The sequence below is a fragment of the Dromiciops gliroides genome, chromosome 1 (genome assembly GCF_019393635.1).
Source record: "Dromiciops gliroides isolate mDroGli1 chromosome 1, mDroGli1.pri, whole genome shotgun sequence".
NCBI classification, from domain to species: Eukaryota; Metazoa; Chordata; class Mammalia; order Microbiotheria; family Microbiotheriidae; genus Dromiciops; species Dromiciops gliroides.
The window spans coordinates 528,493,855-528,505,864 of NC_057861.1; the positions used below are offsets into that span (position 1 = coordinate 528,493,855).

General features: G+C 46.9%; 1 protein-coding gene across 3 annotated transcripts in view; it reads right to left on the minus strand.

Annotated features, from left to right (window-relative positions):
* Nucleotides 1-8,838: 8,838 nt before the first annotated feature.
* Nucleotides 8,839-12,010, minus strand: part of SLC29A4 (solute carrier family 29 member 4) — a 56,782-nt gene continuing 53,610 nt past the window's right edge. For all 3 annotated transcript variants that reach the window (XM_043978315.1, XM_043978316.1, XM_043978314.1), the window contains exons 10-11: nucleotides 11,011-11,251; nucleotides 8,839-9,048 (exon numbers count right to left, since the gene is read on the minus strand). In XM_043978315.1, the coding sequence (XP_043834250.1) occupies nucleotides 8,906-9,048; nucleotides 11,011-11,251 (384 nt within the window). In that variant the 3' untranslated portion in view covers nucleotides 8,839-8,905. The remainder of the gene's footprint in view (nucleotides 9,049-11,010; nucleotides 11,252-12,010) is intronic.

Below are 12,010 nucleotides of genomic sequence, written 5' to 3' on the forward strand. Positions count from 1 at the left end.
TACTTTCTTTCTTTTTTTTAATTTTAATTTTTTTTTTGTGGGGCAATGAGGGTCAAGTGACTTGCCCAGGGTCACACAGCTAAGTGTCAAGTGTCTGAGGCCGGATTTGAACTCAGGGCTTTCTGAATCCAGGGCTGGTGCTTTATCCACTGCACCACCTAGATGCCCCTTGTACCTTACTTTCCAACATGTACTCTTTGATCCAGTGATACTAGCCTTTTGCTGCTCCACAAACAAGATACTCCATTTCTCTGCTCTGGGCATTTTCTCTGTCTAGTCCCCATGCCTGGAATGCTTTCCCTCCTCAACTTTGCCTATTGGCTTCCCTGGCTTCCTTTAAGTTCCAACTAAAATCCCATCTTTTACAGGAAGCTTTTCCCAATCCTTCTTAATTCTGTGTGCCTTCCCTCTTTTAATTATTTCCTGTTTATCCTGTATAGAACTTGTTTGTATACATTTGTTTGCATGTTATCTTTCCCCATTAGACTTGAGCTCTTTGAGGGCAGGGGTTGTTTTTTATTTTATCATTTCATTTATTTGTTTACTTGCCTAGCCACTCATTCATTCATTCATTCATTCATTCATTCTTCATTCTTCATTCATTCATCCCCTAAATAATCCCTGGAACATAGCATAGTCCAGCACAGTCCCTGGAACATAGTAGTTGCTTAATAAATGTTTTTTGATTGATTATAAGATCATATACCTGGGTTAAAAAAATCCTCTTTACAAGATGGAAAAGTATAAATAGGTAGCAGTTTATCTGAAAAAAATATTGGCAGGGCAGCTATGTGGTGCAGTGGATAAAGCACCGGCCTTGGATTCAGGAGGACCTGAGTTCAAATCCTACCTCAGACACTTGACACTTGCTAGCTGTGTGACCCTGGGCAAGTCACTTAATTCCCATTGCGCCCCCCCCCCTCAAATTTTATATATATGTAGGTTTCTGTGTAGGGTCAGTGTGAATCAGCCAAAAAAGCTAATGCAACCTTAGGCTGCATTAAGAGCAGTATTTAGAAGTATTTAGCAGTATTAAGAAGTATTTAGGACAAGGGAAGTGATTGATCATTCCTTGGTCAGGACACATCTCGAGTACTATTTCAGTACTGGGTACTGGACTTAGGTGCTGGAGAATATCTGGAGGACAGCCAGAGAGGGAAAAAGCCTGGATATCATGCCATTTTCAGGATCTACTGAAGGAACCAGGGAATGGTTAGCCTGGAGGCTGGATAGCTTTAGTTGAGGTTGGACTACAAATGACTTGCAAGGTACCTTCCCACCCTTGAGCACCAGTGAGAAGCTGAAAATGTAGGAGAAGGTCCTGATGGCTGTCCTCAGGTATCTGAAGGGCTGTCACGTGGCAGAAGGATCACACCTGGAGTGCAGAACTACCTACCAGCAATGAACGCAAGTTATCCAAGCAGATTGAGGATGGAAGGAAGTAAAAACTTAACAATTAGCAGTCCCAAAGTGGGTGGGCTGCCTCGGGAGGCAACAGGCTCACTGGTGTTCTCTAAACAGACGGGCTATCCCTTTAGCAGGTATGTTGGAGAGGGGATTCTTAGGAATGGGCTGGACTAGACAATCTCTGAGGGTCCTTTCAGCTCTGAAATTCTGGAGTATGGAGGGGAATCGAGACTTAGAGGTGAGAACTGGCCATGGGGGTTCATACCGATTGAGGTCAAAGCTGTCAAAAGGTGCATGGAGAGGGGGCTGTCTTGGTACCACCATAGGGTTTGGAGGCTCCCTCAGACTCTCGTGCCTTTGACTCTAGCAGTGACCCAGCCCTTCTTTCCCATCATCCCCCTTCCCTCAAAGCACTGCCTCTCCCTGGCAAGATTCCAGGGGCTTTCCCTTCTAAGGGATGGAACAGGAAGTAATTATGACCCCAAGCCCAACCCTGTGGGAGACGGCTGGAGCTCACTTCTCCTTTGGCTGCCTCTATTCGCATAGCACTGTCCAGTCTCTGGTCCTTTGGACTCAGGGAGCTCGACCTTGGATGAAAGGTCATTTGGGTGCCCATGCTTGCCCAAAGGGTGGGAGCCGCTGTATGAGGCAATAGTGCCATCTCGTGGTCATGCGGGGCATCTCCCTGGGGCCCCAACCTCCCACAGGAGACCTAGGTCTTTGTGACACCCACCTTGGTCATCGTTTGGCAGCAAGGAAGGAAAGGCTGGCCCAGCCCACATGCCGCTGGACCTTTGTTAAGAGGAACAGTGGAAAAGGACAGTCAGAAAGGTGTTGAAATCAGATAATCATTGACTAGGAATAGTAATAAGCTTAGGGACTGGACTGGGGATTTCACTGGTTTAGGAAACTTCCTCCACCGGCACAGGTTGCTCACAGAGTTCCCCAGAGCATTGAGAGGTTAGGTGACTTGCTCAGGATCACACAGCCAGTATGGGTCAGAGGCTGGACTTGAACCCAGGTCTTTATGGCTCCAAAGTCAGCTTTCTATCCACTCTGCTGTCTCTTAAGAATCATAGCAATAGCTGACATTTATGTAGCATTTTACGGCTTGAAAAACCTTATTCTTTCATTTGATGCCTGAAGCAACTCTATGAGATTGGTATGCAACAGAGGAGGTCACCCTGAATCTGAAGTGCCAGATTTAGAGTCAAAGGATCTGAGTTCAAATCCATGCTCTGCCACGTAGTTCCTGTGTGACCTTGGGCAAATCATTCCCTTATTTGTAAAATGTCCTTCTAGTGCCTCTTCCAGCTCGGATTCTATTATCTCCCAGGAACAGGTATCCCCATGTCACAGATGAGGAAACAGGCTCACATGGAGAGAAGTGAAGCCACGTCATCAGAAGTTTAGTTACAATCTAGTTCATCCTGACCCTGAGGCCTTCACTTTTTATCTTATGCTATGCTGCTAGAAAGGACCATGTCTAATCTCAATTCTGCCTGCCACACGGACACCCTCTGGAAGGCTCCTAATGAATAGCTGGTTGTCCTTCCTTCAAACATTTCTAGTGATGGGGAACTCACTCCTTCAAGAGGTGGCCTAGGGCAGGCCGGTGGAGCAGACACTTCAAACGACTGAGGGCTTTCCAAAAAGCTCTCTTGGGCTGAGATGGGACCAGGATATAGAACAAGAGAGGCCATTCAGACTCCCAGCAAGACTGGGTGTGCAGAGGCCTGGGGAAGCCAGGGCCAGATCTGGAGCAACTTAGGGGAGTAGCTTAGGGGAGGAAGAGACACAGAGCCTCTCTTTTCTAAAAGCCCACAAGGCTACGTGTGTGTATGTATGTATGTATGTATGTATGCATGCATGCATGCATGCATAATTATATGTGAGTGTGCATACATGTGTGTATATATGCACGTGTGTGTGCATAGGTATACATGCATATGAAGGTCTATTGTGTGTACATATATGTATAGGCATATCTATGTGTGCATGTATAGATGCATCTATATATAACACGTACATATATACATATCTCTCTATATACATATATAACTAGTCATATAGATTTATAGTTATACACACATGTACACACATATACACATGTAAATACATAGCCATATATGTATGCATGTGCATGTATTTGTATCTGTTTCTGTATATACAAATATAGGGTAGCTAGGTGGATTAACGGATAGAATGACAGGCCTGGAGTCAGGAAGACATTTTGCTGATTTCAAATCTGGCCTCAGACACTTAATAGCTGTGTGACCCTGTTTGTCTCAGTTTCCTCATTTGTAAAAATGATCTGGAAAAGGAAATGACAAACCACTCCAGTATCTTTGCCAAGAAAACTGCAAATGGGGTCACAGAGAGTTGGATACAAATGAACAGCAGTATATACTATATATGCATGTTTGTATATACATATATATAATGTGGACATATATCACACATGGATATTTGTGTGTGTTTATATTTATACACACACATCCCTAGTTTTCTCTGTAAAAGGGGGATGTTGTGAGGAAGACACTTTGCAAATCATTAATATTATGTTTACAAGAAAGACTCTCCAGTCATTCATTTACAGGTACAATACCTCCCTTAGTATCCAGGAAAAGAAAAAAATGGGAGGGGAACCAACCATTGGAACAAGGAGAAGGCCATGTTAGGCTCATTGGCTCCTCAGCCTTGCATGAATCCATGTTCCAGACAGCTGACCACCTTCAGGACCTGGAGATAAAGATTTGGATTCCATTGCACAGTCAAACAAGGCTGGTTTCCATGGGCAATACCTGTTGGCAACATCTTACCTCGGGATTAGAGCAAGATACTTCACTATTCCAATAACTGATCCAAAGCCCTGCGCTGCTTCTTTCCATGCCCCCCCCCCCGCCCCAGCTCTGGGCCTCTCAGATTTTAAAAAAGTGTTCATTAAATACCTGGAACATGTAAAGCTGCAGCTAGTCACTCCTAGGGAGGGATGAGCAGGGATGTGCTCGTACCAGCTGTGAAGAGCTTGTTGTTAAATTTTCAGTACAGGCATTTGCATCTTGGGAATCTTAAAATGCTACAAATCAGGGCTTGGTTATTACAAAGTAATAGAGAAAATGTTAATAATGCAGATTAATTTTTTTTGGTGGGGGGTGGGGTGGGAGGGGATAGGCAACAGAGGTTAAATAACTTGTCCAGGGTCCAGCTAGTAAGTGTCTGCATATTTGAACTCAGGTCTTCCTGACTCCAGGGCTGGTGCTCTATCCACTGCACTACCGAGTTGCCGTATAGATTACACTTAATAGTGGGACTAGACACTTTTTTTTTTAAACCCAGAGAGCCCTTTGTTTAAAACTTTACCAGCACACCACTGCAGAGACCCAGAGTACTATTTCCAGAGACTTTCTGTTCATGTGAATGAGGGATTGAGGCTTCTTCTGCTTGGCCCTAGGGAGCAGAACTAGGGGCAATGGGTATAAATCCTAAGGAGGCCTGCTTTGACTTTATACAAGGAGAAATAGCTTGTGACTTTAGGCAAATCACTTTAATTTCTTTGAGCCTCAGTTTCCTTCTCTGTAAAATGAAGGGCATGGACCAGGTGATTTTTTTTTTTGGTGAGGCAATTGGGGTTAAGTGACTTGCCCAGGGTCACACAGCTAGTAAGTGTTAAGTGTCTAAGGCTGGATTTGAACTCAGGTACTCCTGACTCCAGGGCTGGTGCTCTATCCACTGTGCTACCTAGCTGCCCCAACCAGGTGATTTCTTAAAGTCCCTGGCTATCCTAAATTTATGCTCTTCCGATCCTAATAAAGGCTATTCATAAATGGAATGAGCCATTTTGGTAGGTAGTGACTTTCTGATCACTGAAGGAATTCAAACAAAGATTACTTAAACCTCAGAGGGGGGTGGGTACCATGAGATGCATAGCAGCTTAGTTTCAAAGGTTCTGTTGGCAAACCTGATGAGGGGCAGATTCCAGTCTCCTTCAGTTGATCACCATCATCCAAAGATCTTAGAGTCCCTGGACCTCAAATTCTTCCCTTGACCCCTTATTACAGCTAGGGAAACTGAGGCCCAGGGTGTTGGGGGCATCATCCATAAGCCAGACCCAGTCAGGGTTGGGTATGGGTTGTAGAATTCTGTCCCAACTTTTCCATCCTCATCAGTGGGCTTCCTTCTTGTCCCTCCTATCTTCTTCCCTTCTACCCCTCCCTCATCACCTTGGCAAGCAAATATCTAATTAGGAAGTCACTTTTTTCCAGGGCAAGAGTGGGAAGACAGGGATTGGAGGACGTGTGGACTGTATTTCTGAGATGACACAATTCTCTACATTCTTATTGAAAATATATGGAGTCTAGAGTATTTCAAAGACCATCATCTGCCCTCTGCTGTAATATTTCCTCTGCCTCTTACATATTTTCACATGATCTTTTAATGGTCAAAGTGGTACATTTTTATGAACAGACAGATATATATACACATATACACACACACAATAAAATTCGGTGGCACAGGATGGAGGACTCCCTGCAGGGAGAGGGCCGACTGTAGAGAGAACTCCCATCTTTCTCCAAGCCTCAGGGTCAGAGGATTGAGCAGTGGATGAGGGCAGGGTTGGGGGAGAGAGGAGGAGGGGGCAGAAGGCCAGGTATCAGAGACCTTTCTTCTCCACTTGCCCACCAGTAAACAGTTGGTATCCTTTTTCCATGAAGAAGACTCTTCAAAGCTCCCATTGCTAACGTCCTTGAGGGCAACCCATCACAGCTTGTGAAAAGTATTTCATTCTCCTCTCCCACCCCACCCCTCCTGGCCAAATTTTAACCTGGATCTGCAGAGGTGAATGATCAATTGATCCTGAGAATTGAGTATCGGGAGACATAAGGATCACATGCAGGCAGTTGTAGGCATGTCTCTTCTGTTGACATGCCTTCAAACTGGGGGGGATCCCCTTTGACCGCCCCCTCGCAGCCTTGGGTCGTCTGTCTGCACCCCCTCACGGCAGACCCAAGTACTTCCCTCACACCCTCCATTGCACACCTGCCAATGGAATTTCCTTCTCCTTTCCCTAAGAAACTTCCCTTTTCATCTTCCTTCTTAGCCTTCTCTCAGTAGAATCCTAAAATGTCAGAGACTACAGGGCACCCCAGAAAGCATCTACTCCGAATATTCTCATCATAGAGAGGAGGAAACAAGCCTGGGGTAGGAGCAGAAGCGACTTGTTCTGGTTCATGCATCACATCAGCAACTGAGTGTCTCCTGACTCCATGGAGGACAGTGGAAAGAACACTGGATTGGGAGTTGGGAGACCTGGGTTCCAGATCCCAAACTCCACTGCTTGCCAGTCATTTAACTCTTCTGGGTCTCAGTTTCTTCATCTAGAAAAAGAGTGAATTGGACCAGGGGGCTCCCGAGGCCTCTTCTAGCTTTTTGTTTGTTTGTTTGTTTGGGGTTTTTTTGGTGAGGCAATTGGGGTTAAGTGACTTGCCTAAGGTCACACAGCTAGTAAGTGTTAAGTGTCTGAGGCTGGATTTGAACTCAGGTCCTCTTGACTCCAGGGCTGGTGCTCTATCCACTGTGCCACCTAGCTGCCCCCCTCTTCTAGCTTTAAATCCTCTGAGTTGCTCTTTCCACCAGACCACACTGACCTCACAGAACTCATTTCATCTCATGTTCACTGGAAGGAGGGGTTTTCCCCCTTGGGAAGTAAAACATTATCCATCCCAGCCCCTACAAGGGGAAAGACAGTGGAGTGGTCTTGGCCCAAGCCCAGGCCTACTCTATAGCAATAATGGTTGGAGGAGAAGGACTTGGCTAGACTATGGTTTGCAAACTAGACAATGGGGGCTGGCCTCTTTCCCAGATGGTCTTGGGGACCATAGGACCCACTGTCAGAAATGGTGGGAGGGTCTACATCCTGCTTCTGGGATATACACCCTGCATCTCCTAGGAACACCACCATACTGCCAGTGTTAGGTTTCATATCCTTTCCCTCCCTAGCTCCAGGGCAGCAACATTCCCATACATCTGTTCTGGGCTCCCCCTTCTTTGAACAGCCCACACATAGGGTAGCAGGAGGCACAGTGTTGGAGAACAGATGGGCAGGGAGGTAGACAGGTACACAAAGATGATCAGGGGTCCCTTTCCCTCCCCAGAACCTGGCTAGGAGGAAGCAATCCCTGGGCTGAACTGCTCAGTCAGGGTCTCTGCTGGATCCTCTTGATTTAAGGAAGACTAATATCAAGAAGGTAAGAAGAGAGCAGGGGTGTGGCTTGGGGGGGGGCAGGATTCACTAGACCCCTGTTCAGGATTCTGTACTGGCCCTGGCCTTGACCTTCCCTGGGTCTTACCTGCCCCTGCCTGAGAAAGGTTCTCCCAGAAGTCCTTGTGGGGGCCAAGGGTCAACCCCTTTATAATCAGGGAGAATCTGGCTACTTTAAAGGTTCAAATAGTTCACTTCCCTTTCTTCCCCTTGGGGCATCTGTTCTTCCCCCTCCCTGCCCCAAGAACACTGTGGGACTCCAGGCTAGGCCTGGTATATGTAGGACTGGGGTGCATGGCTTGATTATAATAAGGCTTTGGGTTGCCTTGACACAGCTGGACTCCCCCTCTGGCCTGCTCCCTCCACACCAGCCCCAGAATCTCTGCTCCACAGGTTGCACCCCAATAGTCAGGATGAATCACTGAGGCAGGAGGCAAGAAGAATCAGGAGAGAGGAAGAGAGGAATCTTCAGGGAGAGGATTCCACATATGGACACGTACACACATACACACACACACTCTCTTTCTTTCTTTCTTTCTTTCTCTCTCTTTCTTTCTTTAGTGGAGCAATGAGGGTTAAGTGACTTGCCCAGGGTCACACAGCTAGAAAGTGTCAAGTGTCTGAAGTTGGATTTGAACTCAGGTCCTCCTCAATCCAGGGTGGTGTTTTAACCACCATGCCACCTATCTGCCCCCTTTTAAAAATTATTTTTTATTTTATTTATTTTAATTTTTTACACACACACACACACACACACACACACACACACACACACACACACACACACTCTTTCACACATATCCTCCCAGGTCAGGGTGGGGAACTGGTTCTTGCTCATATTCCCCCTCAGCCTTGGATCTGTCATTTCCTCCAGTCCAAGTCTGCCTCCTTTAGCTGCCCCCTCTTTGAAGCCATGCCCTGAGGTTTCCTCACAAGTACTTCCCATCTTTCCTATTGCTGTTAGGCAGAATAAGAGGAGGCATTAGTTGGGGGAGTGAAGAGGGATGGGGTTTTTTGTTTGTTTGTTTTGCTAGGGGATTGGGTTTCAGGGGGCAGAGGAAAGGGAGGGAGGTTTAAGTTAGACACGGGCAGAAGAGTGGAACCTCCTCATAGAATCCAGGCCCCAGATGCTCCACTCCCCCTCCACCCCCACATCCATGCACACACGCCCACACATGCACACACGCGCACACACACTGGCCAGCTGATCTTCCTTCCCCGGGCCCTGAGGCCCGCTCAGTACCCTGATGTGAAGGTGTTATTGAAGGTTTCTGTGTAGAAGCAGGTGCTATGGGAGGTACTGGTGAGGCTATAGGCGAAGTAGGCCACAGCTGAGCCCAGAGTGAGTCCTGTCATGTAGGAAACCGTCATAGTGTTACCTGGAAAAGAGAAGGGGAGCCCCCACTTAGTCCTCCTGAGTCCAGGTACCAGAACCTGTGGAGGGAGGGAGGTACTGGTGTGACCCCAGACCCTCGATGTGGGGGGGCAGGCCTGCAGCTTCTCCCCTGAAAAGTAATTTAAGAAAGTATGCCCTAGGGGTCAGCTAGGTGAAGTAGTGGATAAAGCACTGGCCCTGGATTCAGGAGGACTTGAGTTCAAATCCGGCCTCAGACACTTGACACTTACTAGCTGTGTGACCCTGGGCAAGTCACTTAACCCCCATTGCCCCACAAAAAAACAGAAAAGGAAAAAAGAAGGTATGCCCCACCCTGCCCATCCCCCAACCTCCATTTGGGGGTGAGGGAGGCATCTAAGTACTATTGGTGATGGGGAAGGAGGTGCCTGTTACTTGGAAGGTTCATGGTATATAACACTGGGCTTGGAGTCAGGAAGACCTGAGTTCAGATGTGACCTCAGACCCTTCCTAGCTGTGGGTGACCCTGGGCAAGGCATTTAACCTGTTTTTTATCTCACTGTGAAATGGGCTAATACCAGCACCTACCTCACAGTGCTGTTGTGAGGATCAGATGAGATATTTATAAAAAGTGCTTGGCTGTGGACATGTTTAACACGATTGTAATGTATTACCTATATCAGATTGTTTGCTTGCTTCAGGAGAGGGGAGGGAAGGGAGGGAGAGGGGAGAAAAATTTGGAATTCAAAAAATATCTTTACACATAATTGGAAAAAAATTAAAGTAAATTAAAAGTGAGTAGCACAATTCCTGGCACACAGTAGGCATTATGTAAATGCATATTGCCTTTCCTCCCACTCAGCTGCAGACCTTTGTTGCACCTCTGACAGATGGTTATCCAGTCTTCTGCTTGTATACTTCCAGTGACAGGAAGCTCACTACCCCCTCACAAAGCAGACCATTCCTTTGTCATCTGCTTTATTTACTGGGAAATTCTTTGACTGAAATCTGTGTCCCACTTAGCATCTGCCCATTGTTCCTAGCTCTGTCCTCTAGAATCGCACATAATATGTCTCAGTTTTTTTTGGGGGGAAGGGAGGACTAGACTTGGGGGGGTTCATTGGAACTCCTGGTGAGGAACCCCCTCTTTCAACTGATTTTCACAAATGCCCTTCAAGGGAGGTGCTATTATTATTTCCATTTTATAGACAAGGCTAAAGTTAATGACTTGTTCAGGGCCACACAGGCTAAGTGTATGACCCTGGGCAAACATCTGGGATGGGATTCAAACTCAGGCCTTCCGGATTCCAAGACACCTGTTCTAGCCACCATACACTTGGCTTTCTCATACTGAGATGGGCATTAGTAGAGCAGAGACTACTGACAGCGGGTAAGAAGGGAAATGGAAGATGAAAATAATTATGAAAGCAGTGGGTGAGGAGGAAGGGCAGAAAAAAGGGGGGAGGGTCAAAGACAAACTTCAATGAAATCAAATTTTTGCCGAGGTCAGGCCATTCCAATAGGTGGCAGTGGTATAAGAGATGACTTCCTGGGCCTCAGTTTCCTCAGCTGTAAAATTAGGGAGTTACACCACATAATTGCCAAAGTCTTTCCCAGCTCTGTTATACTATGAACCTCCTAGAATGGCCTGGGTGGGGAGGGGGGTGCAGACAGGATGAGGAAGTATTTGAGATGGGCGATCATGAGGTTTTTTTTTTTTTTCTTTTTGGCGAGGCAATTGGGGTTAAATGACTTGCCCAGGGTCACACAGCTAGTAAGTGTTAAGTGTCTGAGGCCGGATTTGAACTCAGGTCCTCCTGATTCCATAGCTGGTGCTCTATCCACTGCGCTACCTAGCTGCCCTGATCATGAGTTTTTAACCCAATGGGAAGTTTGGGATCCTCTGGAACTGGGTTCAGAGAGGTATTCTGCCTTGCCCAAGGTTACCCATGGGCAGCAGACCTCTTTCTGAGCCAGTTCCCCATACCTGCAAGCTCTCGCTGCTCAGGGCTCACTTTGCCCGCAGCCAGGATCATGGGCACGCTGCCAAAGTAGCCGTTGCTGATGCCCATGAGGAGGGAGAAGATGCAGGGCCAGGCAGGGTGACTGAAGGTGGGCTTCCCACTGGGGTATACACACAGGATGAAGAGAGGGATGAAGACCACCCGTAAGCAGGAGTAGATGAGTAGGTGGGTCCCTCGCCAGTCGTAGGGCAGGGCTGCCAGGATCTGAAAGAGAAAGCAAAAGGCATGGGATCCACAGTAGACACGGTGCCCAGCCGGGGTGTGGGGGGGCAGAGTAGGGGCATGCTGGCAGGCATAACAATTCAAATCAGCAAACCTTTAGTGATCACTCTGCTAGGCACTTGGGAGGAAGATACAAAGTTCAGATAAGACATGACCCCTGCCCTTGTGTTGCTTATGGACAAAACCACAAATAACTATTAGACAGAATATTGAAGAAGATAGGAAGTGCTGCATAGTGAGTAGAGAGCCAGCCACGAAACCAGGAAAACTTGGGAGAGTGTTCAAGATACAAATGGATTGGGAGGAGCAAAAGAGGACATTCAAAAGAGGGAAATTATAACAATTAAGTAGAAAAATATTCAAAGTACCTCTTTCCGAAGAGAGGCTAGAGTTAACCTTGAAACCAAGAAGACCTGGGTTCAAATCCCAACTCTGACACATATTAGCTGTGTGGCCCTGGGCAAGTCACTTGACTTCTCAGTCAAGTGACCTTCATGGGACAGGTAGGTGACTAAGTAGATAGAGTGCTGGGCTTGGAGTCAGGAAGATTCATCTTTCTGAGGTCAAATCCAGCCTCAGACACTAACTAGCTGCGTGACCCTGGGCAAGTCACTGTACCCAGTTTGCTTCAGTTTCCTCATCTGTAAATAAGCTGGAGAAGGAAATAGCAAACCAGTATCTTTGCCAAGAAAGCTCCAAATAGCATCATGGAGAGTTGGACACGACTGAAATGACTCAACA